The 18,253-nt window shown below is 41.7% G+C and overlaps 1 protein-coding gene across 9 annotated transcripts in view; it reads right to left on the reverse strand.

The window, feature by feature from the left end:
- Osbpl9 (oxysterol binding protein like 9) overlaps positions 1-18,253 on the reverse strand; it is a 137,728-nt gene that overhangs the window by 62,673 nt on the left and 56,802 nt on the right. For 8 of the 9 annotated variants that reach the window (XM_031378157.1, XM_031378155.1, XM_031378156.1 and 5 more), the window contains exon 4: positions 10,262-10,338. In XM_031378157.1, coding sequence (XP_031234017.1) covers positions 10,262-10,338 — 77 coding nt within the window. Of the gene's footprint in view, positions 1-9,367; positions 9,635-10,261; positions 10,339-18,253 lie in introns of those variants that run through there. The other variant, XM_031378161.1, reaches the window with a different exon arrangement.

Genomic DNA, 18,253 nt, shown 5'->3' on the forward strand with positions numbered 1-18,253 from the left:
AAAAAAAAAAACCAGGCTTACCTCTGGAGGTTTTAAGCTTCAAAATGAAATCGCTCAATGCAGATGATTACAAACAAGGGACCTGGCTAGAGTGATTGGATTCCTGGCCAACGTACCAAATGTTGTGGGGTCCACTTAAATCCAACATAATTCAAACATCAGGTAAATGCAGATGATAAAATGTATTGTTATCAAGCCACTACTGATCAATCAGGGCTGCAGAACAGGCTTGGGAGCTGAACTGTGACCTTGAAGGGACATTGCACAGTATATTTAGAGGGTGAAACCATAAAGCGAGGGGGAGTAGGGTGGGTTCTAGCTTTGTGCAGTCATATTTTGACATTAAGGGGTTGAGCAAAGAAATTTCCATCCATCAGGATAGGAGTAGGTTCTTGGGCCTGGGAACTTGAACTTAGTTTGACTCTGCCGGAAAGATGGAGAAGTTGTCCTTGAGATGTCTGGACTCAGACCACTGTTTCCTTATAAACTGTTTCTGAGATGTCTGGACTTGGATAACTGCTTCCTTATAATGGAAGCTGTTCAGGTATTGGGAAGTCTCCAGCTCCTCTAGAGCCTGGGACTTTGAAGTTAGTTTCTTCCTAAGTTCTCCCTCCCATTTAATCAAATGGAGTCTGAAAACAAAATGGTAGTATTTAGAATAAATTTCTTTTGCTTGTTCCTGCTATACAGAGCCTGACAACCTAAGTTTGATCCCAAAACCCACATGGTAGGAGAGAAATGACTCCTACAAGTTGTCTTATGACCTATACAACCCACCCCACAGGGGGAAGGGGGAGGGTGGTGGAGAGAACATATTCCCCCAATTAAATAAATAAATGTAATCAAACAACTTTTAAGTAAAAGATTTCTATAATCTGACTTAGACATGAAAGTCAAGGGGTAAAAATCAAGGCACCTGAAAACTGCTGAAAGACTAACTTCTCAGCCATTTTCCTAAATGCACCTAAAAACTTAAGTCTGTGTTCATCTACAAGCTTGGCAGCTGTGGCATGATCATACTTCGGTATGTCATTACTAGAAAGGTTTCACATGGACTCCGTATTTTCCAGCCTTGATAAAAACTGTTACCACATCTCATTTTTGCATGCTGATGCTTAACTCACAGGTTAAATGAACTTCTGGGTTTACAAGCCACCAAACCTCCCTATCCACTCAGCCACACTCTTACAAAAGCTGTTCTCGACTTTCTTTCTAGGAGTTTGAGATCAACACACAAAAGGGGTACTCTAATTTCATTTCTGTTGCTGTGATAAAATACCCTGACAAAAAGCACCACAGGGGGAAATGGAGTTTGTTTTGGCTTATATTTCCAGGTTACGGTCTATCATTATGGGGAAGTTAAAGCAGCAACTGAATTCAAACAGCTATCACGCCCACAGTCAAGAGCAGCAAGAGCTCTCTGGCTTCCTGGCTTGTGCTCAGCCTGATATTTTCCCACTTATACAGAGTTCAAGACTTCCTGCACCTAGGGAATCCTGCTGTCCACAGTGAGCTAAGTTTTTTCACATCAGTTAACTTAATTAAAACAGTCCTTCCAAAACATGTCCAAGCCACTAGAATACCATCACTCTTTGAGACTCCCTTCCAGGTGATGCTAGTTTGTGTCAAATTGACAAAACTATCCTTTACTGGGGTAATTTATAAAACTGTAGAACATCAGAGAGGAAATTCTATTGTTATTGACCTATAAGGTACAGTACACACAAATTGTATATTTAAGAACAGTTAAAGCACCATTTCTTTTTTTTAATATTAGATATTTTCTTTATTTACATGTCATATGATTTCTCCTTTCCCAGTTCCCCCTCCAAAAGAAAAAAAAACCACCAAAAAACAACAAGAACAAACCCCTGTTGACTCCCCTTCCCCCTGCTTGCTACTCCACCCTCTCTATTGGCCCTGGCATTCCCCTACACTGGGGCACAGAACCTTCACAGGGCCAAGAGCCTCTCCTCCCATTGACTTTGCAATCTTCTACTATACACATGCTGCCAGAGCAATCAGTCTCACCATGTGTACTCCTTGGTTGGTGGTTGAGTCCCTGGGAGCTCTGAGGGTACTAGTTAGTTCATATTGTTGTTCCTCCTAAGGGGCTGCAAACCCTTCAGCTCCATTGGTCCTTTCTCTAATTACTTCATTGGGGACCCTGTACTCAGTTCAATGGATGGCTGTGAGCCTCTACTTCTGTATTAGTCGGGTACTGTCAGAGCCTTTCAGGAGATAGCTATATTTAGGCTGGCTTGCCCTTCCTTCAGTCTCTGTAAAGCACCATTTCTTGTTCCTTATAATCACAGAAGCTATTTGCTATACAAAAAATTTTTAAATTTATTTAGTATTATTGTGAGTGTGCATAATGCATACTTGCAAATGTATGCACACAATATGTAATGCTGTGTTGCAGTGCATATGTGGAGGTCAAAGACCAACTCTGGGAACTTAGGGTCTCTCCATTCACCTTTATATGGGTTCTGGGCATTGAACTTGGGTCACCAGGCTTGCATGGTAAGTACCTTTATGTACTGACAACTCTCCAGACTATACCAACTCAATTGTAGCACAGACTTAAAAAAATATAAAGGTCTACGCTTAAACAGCTGCCTGAGAATTTTCAAACTGAGCTCAAAAGCAGTCTCTACAACAATGCATAATCACCTATTTAAAAAGTGATGTGTATGTATGTATGTGACTGTGTGTATGACTGTATGTGTATATTTGTGTGCATGTGTGTGTATGTTACACATACCCATGTTTTCACATGCATTTCACATGCATGCCAAGAAGTATGTTCTATTATTATAAACCTTAGTTCTCAAGACAGTCGCTCACTGAACTGAACTGGGCTGTTCGTTGGACAGCAACCCCAGGGACCTTTCTGTCTCAGGACCCCAACAACACTGAAGTTACAGGTGTGCAGGGCTATGAGCAGCATTTTCTTTATGTGGGTGCTGGGGATTTAAACTCAGGTCCTCACACTTGCACAGGAAGTGCTCTGACCCCTGAGCCATCTTCCCAGCCCCATGATCTTCTGTCAAATCAGCTTAGTAGCAACATTAAAGCAAGGCTTTCAAGGCATGCTGTTGCCTACATTTGTGTCTACAATGAGGCCAGCACTTGTACTTGGCCACATCATGACATATCACGTAAAGGTCAAATGACCTCATGGCAAGTGTCATATAAAAGAAACTTCCCCAGCAGTTAGAACAGGGAGAAGTGACTGGAATGACTAAGTTGACATACTCTACACTGAAATGCACATGTGGTCAGATTTACAGAGTACTTACACCCTAATAGTCAATAGTTATCTCAGTGACAGTCCAGGTTTCCATACTACAGTGGTTATCATGCCTGCCTTCTACATTGTAAATAGCCTTGTAAAATGGTTCAACGAGTTGTATTAATTGCTTGATTTTTAATTTTTCTTTCTGAGACAGGGTTTTTTCACTCTTGGCTGGCCTGGAATGCACCAGCCCAGGTTGGCTCTAACTTGCAGCAATCCTTGCCTTACCTCCTGAATGCTAGAGGTATAGGCAAATGTCCCCGGGGTCAGCTTAAGTGAATCTTAGATTCTGTTGCTTTGTGTTATATTTGCACTTAATTTTCAAGTTCTTTTTGAATGTTTTTATAAAAATTTAAATCTGGGACATTTACTTTTTGCTTTATACTTGCCTTTACTAAGTAATGTAACTGCATGAAACTCATATTCTATCTTTTGGAGCCTGCAGAATTTTTTCTAAAATTTGAGCCCGAACTTACTCAAGTTTGTAAAACTGCTTTTTATACCTGTACAGCAGCCAGGTAAGCCTCACGGGCTGAGAAGAGGGAGTTAAAGAATTCAGTGGCCCTGGCCCATTCCAAGGAGCTTCCTAACTTAGCATCAATAAAGGCTTTACAAAGGGGACAGTGAATCACAAAACAGAAAATAAAGCCCTGAGTATGGCAAGGGAGTCTGCAGGGAGAAGGCACGGACAGCAGCGGGGACAAGAGCAACTGTGCGTGGAAATGTCAGAGAACACAGTTAACAAAGGACAATCCAAGAGAGGTGTGAGAAAGAGAAAGGGGGAGAGGCTAGAAGAAAGGAAAGGAAGAATGAGAGAGAGAGAGAAGAGCTGCAGGTTAACAGACAACAGCAGTAGAAAATCCAGCGTCTCAGGATTTAAATGCTCAGATTTTCAGTTGTGCTTCCTACCTGCAGACTGCTCTAACTACAATTTGATGATACAAAGGAACCAGGCAACCCAGAAAAAGAATGAAGAGACTAAAGATGAAGAAAGATTTAGATGAAATGACAGCTGGAATGGAAAACAAGAAGGAGGGAACTGTATTTGTTGAGCGCCACTCCTCTGTGTCCAGGCCCCACAGGCTAGAGACGTGGAATTGCCACGACACAGACGCTTTGCTGACGTGCTATAACTATTTTAAAGATGAAGAAACTAACCCTGAAGCCAGGTGTAGTGGCACACACCTTTAATCCCAGTAATAAGGAGACAGAGGCAGACAGATCTCAGTAAGTTTGTAGACCTGGTCTACATAGTGAATTACAGGGCAACCAAGCCTACATAGAAAAAAACCTTGTCTCAAATTCTGCCCCCTCAAACAAAACAAAACAAAACAAAACAAACAAACAAACAAAAAACTGGGGTTGAAAAGCAATTATTACATCACCATAGATTTCACAGCTAGGAGAATGGCAGAGCCAGTCCCCAAGTCATGATCTAAAGAACTTCTGCTTACCCATTTCCCGAACCACACATGAAAGCTTAGACAAAGCTGGGCTTCTGCCTATGTACCATGAGCACATTATCAGTAAAATGGGCTTTCTCTCTCGTCTCATGAGCTTCATAATGTTAAGAGGGAGATGTATGAGTAAGAGAGGGATGTACGTGAAGCCCAAACTGCTCCTAGCAAAAACTAGTGTTCCACTGTTCCCTGCTAGGATTACACAGCCGAGTGCTCTAGAGCTACAAGAGGTGAAAGCACAGCAGAGGCTCGGAGAGAGATTCCCTTTTACTATAATGACAGCAAAAGAACAGAAGGATAGGGCCACGCTGTGCTGGGCTGTGGATGACTAAAAGCATCTAAGCAGACAGGGGGAGGGAGATGTGGGAGGTGGTAAAGAAAGGAGACCAGTACAAAGCAAAGCATGGAACTATAAGGACTTGTGCGGAGAGTCAGATGCAAATAGAGCAGGAAATGTAAGGTAAACTGAACTCCAATAAAGAGAGCCTCAAATCTCCTATTAAGTTTAACTTTATCCTACAAGTATGTGCAGCTCTCTAGGCCAGTGCCTCTCAACCTTCCTAACACCCTTCAATACAGTTCCTCATGTTATGGTGACCCCAACCATAAAATCATTTTTGTTGCCAGTTCATATGATATAAATATCTTTGTTTTACAGTGGTCTTGAGTGACCCCTGTGAAGGGGTCATTCGATCCCTAAAACCACTGCTCTAAAGGGCTTTTTCTCACGTATTAATGCCTCGGAGATCATCAATGATGGTTGCTCACTTAAATGATGCAAATGAAACTAAATTGGTTGGGATAGTTCAGGAAACAGCTGTTGAGATACAGCAAAGCCCTAACCTGGGCGTTGACTGCAGACACCCAGTGAGGGAGCGGTGCCAGCTCTGGGAGAAGTAGCCTGCTGGCTCTAGCAGGTCACGACCTTGCTTTCACAGGCCATGATTCTAGAACAGGACCAGCATCATGAGGGACAAGAGAGGCTTCAAGACGAGGGCTTGAGAAAGAAGGGGATAAGGCTCAGTCTTAGCCATGCTGAGGGAATTCTAGGAGATTCCTACGGCAGAGGGGGCTGGAAGCTTTATGAAGACAGGAGGTAAGAATCACCTACAGAGTTTAGCTGAATTTATGAAAATGGCAGAGGCAGCTACAGAGTAGAGGAAGGACGCCATAGTCTCAAAGAAATCAAGGCCACTGATCCTTGAGAAGGGAAAAAAAAATACTTTTCCTATGAAATATGTAAGGCAGAGAAAAAAGTTAAATCTCAAGAATGAATGAAACAAGCAGATGAGCCACTGGCCAGGGAAAGATGTCCCTTGCCCCTTGTCTCCTTACCCCTGCCTCTCACTAGATGCAGCATAATAGAGCTGGCCCTGGTGACACAGGAACAGGTGAGCCAGCCCTGAGGTCCTGAGAGCTGGAGAGCTGGGTCTACCTTTACCCTGCTGGCTGCAGCATTAGGAAAGCCAGCCAGGGCAGCACTGGAGAGCAAGCCCTGGGGGTGTGGGTTCAGGAGAGCTGGCAGGCTGACCAACTCAGCTACCACACAGCCCCAGATCCAGAGCTATGAATTAACCCACCCCAGCATCTAACCCACCTAGGAACTGCTGGAGCACATGAAGGGGCAGATCTTGCAGATCCATGCAGGATCTCCACGACACAGCAAAACTACAGGATATCTGAGAGGTGTCCCTGTGAGGATCCAGTATTGATAGTGTAGCTGAAGCCAGATACCTCAGCCTAGACCTATGACTCACTGTAATGAACATTTGTAAGTACAGATGTGTGGACAAAAGGGTATACTGTGGGACACACTACAGCTCCCACTATGAGATTTTGTAGTTGTTCTTTTCTTTCCCCTTTCTTTTGTGGGGGGAGGTTGCAAGGGTAGATACGAAGGGATCGGGAGATGAGTGGGATTGGGGTGAATGACATGAAATTCACAAAGAATCAAAAAGTTTTAAAAAAAGAATCATTGAAGAAGAAACATCTTTCTATGTGAAGAGGAGAACAGTTATTTTGTGGGGGGCAGGGTCTGTTAGTTACCTCTATGCAATTCTGACTGGACTGGAACTTACTATATAGACCAATCAAGATCCACTTGCCTCTGCTTTCCAAGAGCTGGGATTAAAGGCGTGTGCCATAATGTCAGCCTGAGAACAGGTTTTTATTGGATTCTAAACCTAATGAAAAGATCTGATTGTGGGAGATTCAACTGGAAATCAGCAAGAAGTCATTCAAACTGCTAGAGCTGGAAACACATGTCAATTGGTGGAATGCCTGTCTGGCAAGATGATCAAACCTGTAATCTCAGCACTTGGAAGATGGAGGCAGGAAAGTCAAGCTCTAAGTCATGCTCAGCTATAACATGAGCTAGCCTGGGCTACATGATCCTCCTTTTTTTTATTTTTGAAAGAAGGGAGAGGGGAAGGGAGAGAAGGAGGGAGGGAGGACTTATAAATAGTGGTAGATATCCCATTAGAGATAGAGGATAATTAAAATTGGGATAGATGCAGCCACCTCACTTTTTGACTTCCTATAACAGACACTAAAAGCAAAGGAAAGAGACAATGGTGGCATCAGGAATGGAGAACAGAATAATAAATGCACAATACAAACTGTCTGGAGACAAATTCTAATGGTGTTGGGAAAAGGAATGCTAAAGAGGCAGGCCATGAGGTCTACACTGGGAAAGGAGGTAAACAAAACTGGAAAGACACTAAAATGGCTGGGGAAAAATGGATTGTAAGGCCCAGACCAACATGAAGAAGAGAAGTTTGGAGGAAAAAAGATAGGAGAAGGGGATGGGGCCAAGAAAGCATTCTGACATTTGAGGTGGTGCAGGTCTTAGGAACCAGGACAGAGCAATGGTGTTGACTAATCAATGTAGGAACACAGTCCAACAGAAAAGGGAGCACGTGCCACGAGGGATGAGGAAGAGGCTCATAAGCTTATATCCTTAGCTATAGGGACAAAAATAGGTAATTAATAGAATTTATGTAACCAAAGCAGACTGATAAAAGAGAAAAAGCCAGCAAAAGAATACATACTGATATAGATTCTAATGAACACAGGCTGCTGAATCTCTACCCCAGGCCCATCCAAAAGAGCCTATCTCAGTGCCTGACAGTGCAGTTACGGCCTCCAAGTACTCAACAACTAACAGGGGAAAGGAATGTCACCCACTTGCGAATCACCTCAGTCATTTCTCCAAGTAACTCACAGTTGTTGAGCACTAGCTGACTTCCAGGCACAGGGGAAAGAATGAATGGCAGCTGAGAGTTAAGCAGTTATACCAACAGCAAGATGCAGTTCCAGTTTGCACTGGACTCATGTAACTATCACAATGACGCTAAGGAAGAGGCATTGCCATGGTCCTCATCAGAATTCAGTCAAGAGAGGTCAATGTTAACGCACAAATGCTAAGCCACTGCACGGGGCTGCAGACCAGACATTCCAGCTCCAGAGTGAAGCTCTTCACCACACCCCACCGCCATGCGAAGACAGTCCTGTCCACTCAAAGGAACACCCACTTCATATTTCTAAATGATCTATCCTCTCTCAAAGAACTACCATATTATATCTGTTCTTAATATGCCAAAGCTATCAAAACCTAAAATGTGTTAAAAGTATCTTTTCCTTTCTGCTGTCCCCAAAACATGTAAGCTTTCTTCTTACCAAACTCTACTTCTGATCTTTAACATTGGGTCAAAGTTGGTACCTGAACGTAAGGAGTTACCTAGCAACGGAAGTTCCGTCCGCTTTTAAGAGAGCAGAAGCACAGCACTCAGGAAATAGAGGCAGGAGGATCTTGAGTTCAAGGCCAAAACAACAAGATCCTGCCACCAGCCTGCCAAAAAACTTGTGAATTGTGCAATGGCTAAGCACAGGAAGGTCCTTGGGCTTGTCCTCATCTGCTCTACCAAAGAGGTCAGTTCTGAGCTAAGCTGTGAACAAGGGCAAATGGCATTGGGTGTCGGGGAAGAGCATCACTCAGAAGAATGTAGAAGCCAGAAAGCTTTAAGGTGTGTTAAGGAAAGTGAGCAAGTAAAAGCACTCCATGGGTTTGCCTGGGTCCTACAAGCAGGGGCTCTAAGGATGAACACACACCAGACACTTGAATATCAGTTTAGCCAGGCAAGCCGGAAATCTTGTCTGTCACATTCAACACAATTAAATGTAAAACAGCTATCTTCTGATTGGACCACAAGCCTGTCCAAAGTATGCAGTATTATTTATGGAACTACCTAAACTAAAAGGAAACTGATAATAATCATGAAACTGCTTTTAAAAATTATACGGCAAAGTAATCTACAAACCCCTCAACTCCATATTCATTGTCTTCTTCCCTTACTAACCACATCATCAAATGGTATTTTCTAAGCCCCTGCTTGAACTCTCAGCATGTAGTAGTAAGACCTGAGATGACCCTTACCAAGTCAAGGCAATTTCTGGTGTAAGAAAGAGTAAAAAGAAGGGGGGCCACAATTCTACAATTCAAGCCTAAAAATAAAACAAAATCCTCTAACCGCCACAAGCTCCTGAGCAGCTAGGCAGAAGCAAGCATTTTCTCTATGCTACAGAGGCATGTGCTGCTTCTGTTACTCACCCTGGTCTCTTTCCTATTCCGAAGCCACTAAAGCAGGGGTTGGGTGGAGACATCTTCTATCCTATTAGCAATGTGTTTCTCCAGTACATCTCAGTTCCATGACTAAGAAGTTCTGAGTGGCTACCATCAGACACATAACCACAGTTAAAGTGAAAGCACTCTATTAATTTTTTTAAGACAGAATCTCAGACTGTAGCCCAGGCTGGCCTTAAACTCTCAGTGATGGCTGCTGGCTCGGCCTCCTGAATGCTGTCACCATCACCCACTGTACGTGTCACTGTTACTGACTATGGACCTAGACTTCCTACAACATGAGGCTGAAAACCACTGCCACTAGCCTCACTGCCACGAAGGGAAGACCCACCTGAAACATAAGCTCTACTCAGAGTAAACAGAATCCACAAACAGATGGAAGTCTGAGGTCAGCTAAGCACAAACTTCATACCTCGTTGCATTTTTTGGGTTTTTTTGGCCCATTTTGTGGTGAGTCCACTTTTACTTTTTTCATAATCAGGATTAACCACGTGTACATGGTAATAGCCAGATTCTATTAACAATAAAATGAGGTAAACTCTCAGTACTTATTAATTATTATGTCTAACTTTATAATCTGATTTTATTGATAGTTCAATATTGATACAAAATATTTAAAAATTATTCTGGCACATTTTAACAAAACTGCCTTACACTGTCTTCATTCCTTTTTTTTTTTTTAAAGAAAAAAAAATCAATATTTTGCTTTACAGAAAACAGAAAAAAAAATGCCTGTAACACTAAAAGGCAAGAATAATCAACTCAGAATTAAGAATTCCCATTGTATTACACCAGTTATTTAAAAAATAACCCCCTCCCCCACAAAAGAAAAAACCACAAACCCCACGTAAAGCCCCTTACTTGAAGCTGAAGAGTATGGCGAAGAATGGTTTCTTCTAAGGCATGGATCCACTTCTCTCGCTCATCTGCATCTCGAGCTAGAATGAAACATCAGAGGTCAATGTGTCATTTACACACTCATTTTAAGGAATCATCTGGTTTCTTACCCAGATTCAATATGTAGGCAGAATTACAAAATACTCAACAATTAGAACAAAAGGAATAAGTATGTCTAATAGGTAGATTACTTATGCCTCAGACCAACATTCTCATGGGGAGCAACCAAAAAAGCTGGACTGATTATTTTTTAATTGCTTCATTAGCAGATGAAGGGGTTTTAAAATCTGAAACATATACACATATATTCCACAAAGATGAATACCATTCAGTCAGAAACAAAAATAAAAATCAAAATCATTATTTGTAGCAGCATAGGTGGAATGCATGAAGTAAGTCAGGCATGGACACATAAGCACTATACGATCTCCCTTGTATTCTCCCAACAGTGGAAGTCAGAGGTTGATGGTAGGGTGCAGTTGTGAGAGGACGCACAGAGTTGAAGAGGAGGAGGGAAGATGGAGAAAGGGCAGGTTGGTAGGTACTAAGCATCAAGGCATATGCAGTGTCTTAAGTTTTTATGTATCAGTTAAAAAAGGAATTTAACTTAGATAAACTTAAAAAAAAGAAAAGAAGGAAGGAGGGAAGGAGGGAAGGAGGGAGGGAAGGAAAGAAGCAAGAAAGCAAGGAAGGAAGGACATACAGACAGACAGACGGTGGTGGTGGCACACACCTTAATCCCAGCATTCAGGAGGCAGAGGCAGGTGGATCTCTGAGTTTGAGGCCACTCTGACCTACAGAGTGAGTTTCAGGACAGCCAGGGCTACACAGAGAAACCCTGTCTCAAAAAAAAAAAAAAAAAAAAAAAAAAAACAAAATAAAAAAGAACAGAAAGGAAGGAAGGAAGGTAGGAAGGAAAGAAGGAAGGAAGGAAGGAAAGAAAGAGAAAAGAAAAGAGGGCTGGAGAGATGGCTCAGTGGTTAAGAGCACTGACTGCTCTTCTGAAGGTCCTGAGTTCAAATCCCAGCAACTACATGGTGGCTCACAACCATCCGTAATGAGATCTGACGCCCTCTTCTGGAGTGTACTCACATATAATGAATAACCTTTAAAAATAAAAATAAAAAGACTATTTGATACTACCAACTTTGTTTAAAAAAAAAAAAGAAAAGAGAAAGGACAGAGAAGACAGTTACCATAAACCAAAGTAGTAAAGAATTACTAGTCAGTATCTTGTAAAGGGCAAACATCTGGAGGAGAGGCTTAGCATTTAGGGATGTTCTATGTCTGGCTGTGTTATAAATTCCTAAGGAGGAGTTGTGTACTAGATGACGCACTTAGGATCTGTTGGTATGTGTGCCAAGGGTATTTGGGAACTCTATTTTCTGGCCTAATTTGAGACTGAACCTAAAAGTCTTTTAAAGAGAAAAGTTGAAGGGCAGGGCCCACTAGCACAGTGGCTCTCAACCTGTGGGATGTGACTCTTTGGGGAGACTTACAGAGGTCTCCTAAGACCAGTAGAAAACAATTCATAACAATAGCAAAATTACAGTTATAAAGTAGCAACGAAAATAATTTTATGGCTGGGCGATACCACATGAGTATTAAAGGATCACAGTATTAGGACGGTTGAGAACCACTGCATTAGCAAAGGGGACTTTAGTAAATTAGGCTAAGTCTTGACTAGCATTCCAAAATGGCTTCATTGTGGAACTAAGGATAAATCAAAATTAAAACAACTGTTTGGTCATCTGTGTAGGCCCAGAAGAACACCCTATATTAATTAGGGACTCTGCCTAGCAAAGGGGGTGAAAGATCTCCTAGGTTGCAGACTTTTTCTTTTAAAAGATTTATTTATTTATTATTATATGTAAGTACACTATAGTTGTCTTCAGACCCTCCAGAAGAGGACGTCAGATCTCATTATGGATGGTTGCTCTCTCTGGCCCCTCAGTTGCTGACTTTTTCTTTCTTTGTTTCCTTCCTTCCTTCTTTCCTTCCTTCCTTGCCTCCTTTTCTGGGACAGAGTTCCTCTGTGTAGCCCTGGCTGTTCTGGAACTCACTCTGTAGACCAGGCTGGCATTGAACTCAGAGATCCGCCTGTCTCTGCCTCCTGAGTGCTGGGATTAAAGGTGTGTGCCATCACCGCCTGGTACTGACTTCTATTTCTATAAACAATTTTTCAAATATAGTCCAGCACACATGTAAATCAAATATACATATGGAGGTGCTTCTGCAGATGAAGCCACACATAATTGAACACCAAGACTAACAGGAACTCTAGATTAGTTTATAAGTAACCAAGCGGTATTTTTAAATTTCATTTATTTATTATTGCATTATTTTATGACCAGCAAGGAGGTCAGAGGACAATTTTGTAGTCAGTTGCTCTGCCTTTTCTGTATTCTAGGGACTACATTCAGGAAATGCTGAACCATCTATTTGGCTCCTCATTTTATTTTTCAAATAACCAAATATGAAATCTCAAATTATAATACATTTTAAATTAAGAACTATAATACCAGGGGAGACAGAGAACAGATCTGAAAGCCCAATGAGGAAAGAGAAAAAGAGAAATAAAACAGGGGCATGGGAAAGGAAGGAGCCCATCATTCCCTGCGGTCTTGGGTGCATTCCCAGGTGACTGAATGTCAAACATTTTTGACAGCACCTGCAAAGGACAGGATACCCCTATTTGCTAAGAAAAATCTCATGAACAAGATTATGAAACATGTTTACAGTCAAAACACACGTCATGACTCTTAGTAACTACATATTGAATAAGTTTTTCTGATGAAATCTTACCACAATTACGAACCATGCTGACACTCAAGATGTCTTATCGCCTATGACCCACATGTCATAAGAATCTCTGACCTTACTTGACCTACACTTCTCTATAATCAGCACACCTCATCTGTAACCCCCTGAAATGCACCTCATAAATCACTTTACATGCTTTCCTTTACCATAGATAAAAATATACCAAACAGTTTAATCTTTTAAACATAGCTATAGCTCAAAACCCACAAAAGTCATGCACACAGTTGCTGCTAAGAAACTTCATTTCTCTCAAGAAGTCAGAGTTTCCTCTTGAGTTTGTGTGGTACCCTCCAAACACACACACACACACACACACACACACACACACACATGCACACACACACTCACATATACCACACACACAAACCACACACGCATGCACTCGTGCACACATACACACACATATACCATGCACATACCACACACACACACACACACACACACATCACACACACATCACACACACATACCACACACACACAAACCCCCCCACACACACACCCATGCTGCCTATTTGTAATAAACCACAGTCTTGCTTCCTGCTGACTGACTTCCTTTCTGAGACTTGAAGGAAGATCTTGACTTCACTTAGTGGAGGTTCCTAAAGAATACGCCCCACTCAGGGATCGTGGCTGGCAATTTCAAGTTGCACTGTTCATTGCTGGGGACACTACCTGGGTAAGAATTTTCAAAAATTGATGAAAGGCATTAAGTCATAGATTTCAGAAGCCTTTGGAATCCAGGTAGGTTATTCACTTATAGAATCAAATCCTTGAGCAAATACTGAAGGCATTCTCAATACTCCAGAGTAAAATGGCTGAATAAGCCATAGAGAACTATGTAGGTATATATTTTTTAAAAAGACTAGGAATTATTTCTTTAGAGAGACCCAGATAGTCTGTTAAGTAAAAAGGCAAAATTTTAAAATCAAGGGCTTTGATTCACCTTGAACCTATTCTATGCAGGCTAGGAGATATGGATCTGCTTTCACTCTTCAACAGATGATATCTCATTTTGTCAACACAATTTATTGAACAGACTGCCATTTTTTCAGTGTGTGTTTTTGACACTTTTGCCTAGAACGAGGTGGCCAAAGAGTGGCTCATGAGTAAAAGCACTTGTCATGCCAGCCTGATGACCCGATTTGATCCCTGGAGCCTTTGATAGGAGAGAACCAACTGCTGCAAGCTGTCTTATGAGTTCAACGGGCATACTGTGGCCACAATCCTGCCTACACTCATACACAGAGGAGGGGATGCATCAGTGGGATGAGGGAGAAGAGGGGAGAGTTATCAAATAAAGATTCTGATTGAAAATACCAGAATGAAAAGTATGATTAAGGCCACTCACAGGCATGCCAAGTGAAGCTAACTTATATTCTCTCAGTATCAAGGACATCACAGGGTCAATTGCTGAAACTTGAGAGTCAGTGGTAATTTATTAGTCTCAGTTTCCTTACATTAGCATTTTTTCTGTTTGCTATTTCTCCCCTCCCCTCCCCTTTTGGTTTTTCAAGACAGGGTTTCTCTGTATAGCCTTGGCTGTCCTGGAACTCACTCTGTAGACCAGGCTGGCCTCGAACTTGGAAATCCGGAAATCCGCCTGCCTCTGTCTCCCAAGTGCTGGGATTAAAGGCAGGTGCCACCATTGCCTGGCTTACATTAGCATTTTTAATGCTAATGACTGCATTTCACAGATGTGGGAAACTTACAGACATTTCAGGACAACTTGCAGAAGTTAGTTTTCTCCTTTAACCATGTGGATCTCTGGTTCAAACTCAGGTCATGTCTACCAGATTTGGTCGCAAGTGCCTTTACCCACTGAAACATCTCACCAGCCCAAGATTAAGATTTTTAAATATAATTTTTAAAATTTAAAGCAAACATTATGATAATAAAGCAAACATAACCTATATAAATGGAAACATAGCATTCATGAAGCACTCTCATTCTATAATATTCAATTTTAATTCAATTTCTAGATTAAATAAAATGCTAATTAAAATTTAAAAATCATTTTTTGAGATTTGCAAAGCTCATTCTAAAACTTTTCTAGAACTGCAGAGAGTACAGAGTAACACAGACCTTTCTGACGAGAGAGATGCCTTGTCAGAGAGTCTACGCCAAATAAAAAGTCATATGAAGTGGTCGTGAGAGAACATGGGCAGTTACTGACCAGCACTTACTGCTGAGCCTGCCCACAACCTAAGCCTGGCTGTAACTGGGCATGCTCACTCACTCTGAAGAGCTCCTCCCCATGCAGCTGCCCACAGACCTCACTGCTGACCCACTGGCTTGCACCACCTCTAGGTCTCGCTTCATCTCGGTCAGCTCCCTCCTGGGGGCTGCAGAGATCTGCTCACTTGACAGCCCTATGATACTTTTCCATCTAACTCCAATAAAACTGTCGTCAAGTTTCAAAAAGAAAATATGGGGCTAAAGGTGCAGCTCAGTTGATAATACTTTCCCAAAAGGCCAATTCCAAGTTCAAGGTTATCATTAGCTACTGGAGCAAGAATAAATAAATTGAAAGAGATTAGAAACCAGAATTAGGTCCCAATGTGTATGCAGACACTTGATTTGAGACAAATGTGCATTAATGTGCAATAAGAAACAATTCTTTAGTAAATGGCACTAGGACAATTATGAAGAAAAATGAAATCTAATCCTACCTTGTACTATACATAAATCAAACCCAAATGTTTTCTTTAGTTTGTAATTTGAAAGAAAAAATAAAATTTGAAGTGAAAGAGACTATCTTTGTATTTTGATATAGGAAATAAATATCTCCTAAAGGAGATACACAATCACTAATTACAACGAAAAATGGCCAAAAACAAAAACAAAAACAAAAAAAACAAAACCTGTGTGTGTGTGTGTGTGTGTGTGTGTGTGTGTGCGCGCGCGCGCGTCCGCGTATGTACTCAAAAAGGCTCTTGAGGTAAGAAGATTAGAGGTGAATTTTACAGATGTTCTTAGATATTAAGTTCATCTCGAAATGTTCTCTAACATCCACCATTCCTCTTCATACATGATAGAGTCTGTTTTACACCCTCTGAGCCAGGAAGTTATCTATGGTTCTCAATGAGGGACATATTTATAGCACGTCCTGGTTAACATATACAAGTGTATGGATACATATGTACATATAAAACCAGAACATTAGGTTTATAAAACAATACTTGCTCTTACAATATATTATTGATACTCATTCTCCTGCTCCCTCTCCCCTCCCTCCTCCTCTCCCCTCTTTCTCTCTCTCTCCCCCTCTCTCCCTCTCTCTCTCTCTTGCCTGGAATTCACTTTATACACCAGACTGGCTTGGAACTGGTAGGAATCTCCTCCTTGCCTTCCCCAAGTACTGAGATTAAAAGTATATAGCACAAAGCCCGGCATAGTGTCTCTTTAATTTTCACTTTTGAAAAAATAAAAAAGATGATGGGGAACAAGGCTGAAGAGATGGCTTAGCAGGTAAAGCACCTGCCACACAAACACAAGGACTTGAGACTGGATCCCCAGCACCCAATCAAAAGGTAATTCCAGCACTGGAAAATGGAGACACTGGGATTCTAGGGATTCCCTGGCCAGTCAACATAGATAGCTTCCTGTTCAGTGAGATCCTGTATCAAAAACAAGGAGAATGACAGAGGGAGACATCCAAAGGCTGACTTGTAACCTCCACATGCACACATGCCTCCCCTCCCCCACAGGAATGCTGACTTGCACTCACTGAGTGAGATTCAAAGGCTCATGAGATGGCTCAGCAGTTAAGGTGCTTGCAGCCATGTCTGAAGATATCCAACTCAGTGCAAGGAGAGAACTGACTCCTACAAGTTGTCCACTGACTACACTTAGGCAGATACTAGTGTATCAACACACATAAAATAGGAAAAAAAAATCAATTCTGGCAAAGGTTACTCTAAGCCATTTCAATTTCTCACAAAATCACTCTCATCATTACCTCTTACATTCTATGAAGTAAAGGCCAAGAGGGTGTCTTCTGGGTCCAAACTCCCATCATTCCCAGCTCTGCCCTTATTTACCTGGACTTTCGCGTGAGTCTCACCTGTGCTGTGGAATGACAGTATTGCCTGTGAGGTACTATCAGGAGGTTGTGAGGTTCAAAAAAGTTGCATAATATATTTACACCAGTTCATAAAGTAGGCTAAAATATCTAGATATTATTGTTAGACACACAGCCTAAAAAAAGATATGTTTTAATAATCAAACAAACAGCCAGAAGAAAAAATCATTAAGAAACTGTTTGTAGGGCTGGAGAGATGGCTCAGTGGTTAAGAGCACTGACTGCTCTTCCAGAGGTCTTGAGTTCAAGTCCCTGCAACCACATGATGGCTCACAACCATCTGTAATGAGATCTGATGCCTTCTTCTTGTGTGTCTGAAGACAGCTACAGTGTACTTATTTATAATAATAAATCTTTGGGCCTGAGCAAACGGGGTTGACCAGAGCAAGCAGAGGTCCTAAATTCAATTCCCAACAGTCAGATGAAGGCTCACAATCATCTGTACAGCTACAGTACGTGCTCATATACATAAAAATAAAATAAATCTTCAAAAAAAAATTCAACTTCAGCCAGATGGTGGTAGTGCACACCTTTAATCCCAATGCTTGGGAGGCAGAGGCAGGGGGATTTCTGAGTTCAAAGTTAGCCTGGACTACAGAGTGAGTTCCAGGACAGCCAGGGCTACACAGAGAAACCCTGTCTCAATCAGCCTGGTGGACTATATATCAAATCTCTGTCTTAACAATATTATAAAACCAGAGATAAGAAAGTTCAACAGCAACATCTGAATTTAGTCTCTAGGCTTCAGATAGCCATGACTATTAAGTTAACCTCTCATCCCCTTTTTGCTATGCAAAGCACACCACTAGGGGTGAGAACTTCCTTTTTGTAACTCAGGGGAGCGTGTATGACATAGACAGAATGAGCCACCTATACCCCACTTCTCTTTATAGTTTCACTCTTTAAATATACTTACTATGCAGCTTGCCTTTGGGGACACAGTAAGCTCCCGAGTCTGTACTGTTGTCTCTGACTTGTCAGTTTTTGCTGCCTAATTCAAATAAAGATCTTGCTTTGCTGGATTCTTGTAGCTGCCTGGGATGTTTTGGT

This window comes from Mastomys coucha, unplaced genomic scaffold (assembly GCF_008632895.1).
Source record: "Mastomys coucha isolate ucsf_1 unplaced genomic scaffold, UCSF_Mcou_1 pScaffold18, whole genome shotgun sequence".
Lineage (NCBI taxonomy): Eukaryota > Metazoa > Chordata > Mammalia > Rodentia > Muridae > Mastomys > Mastomys coucha.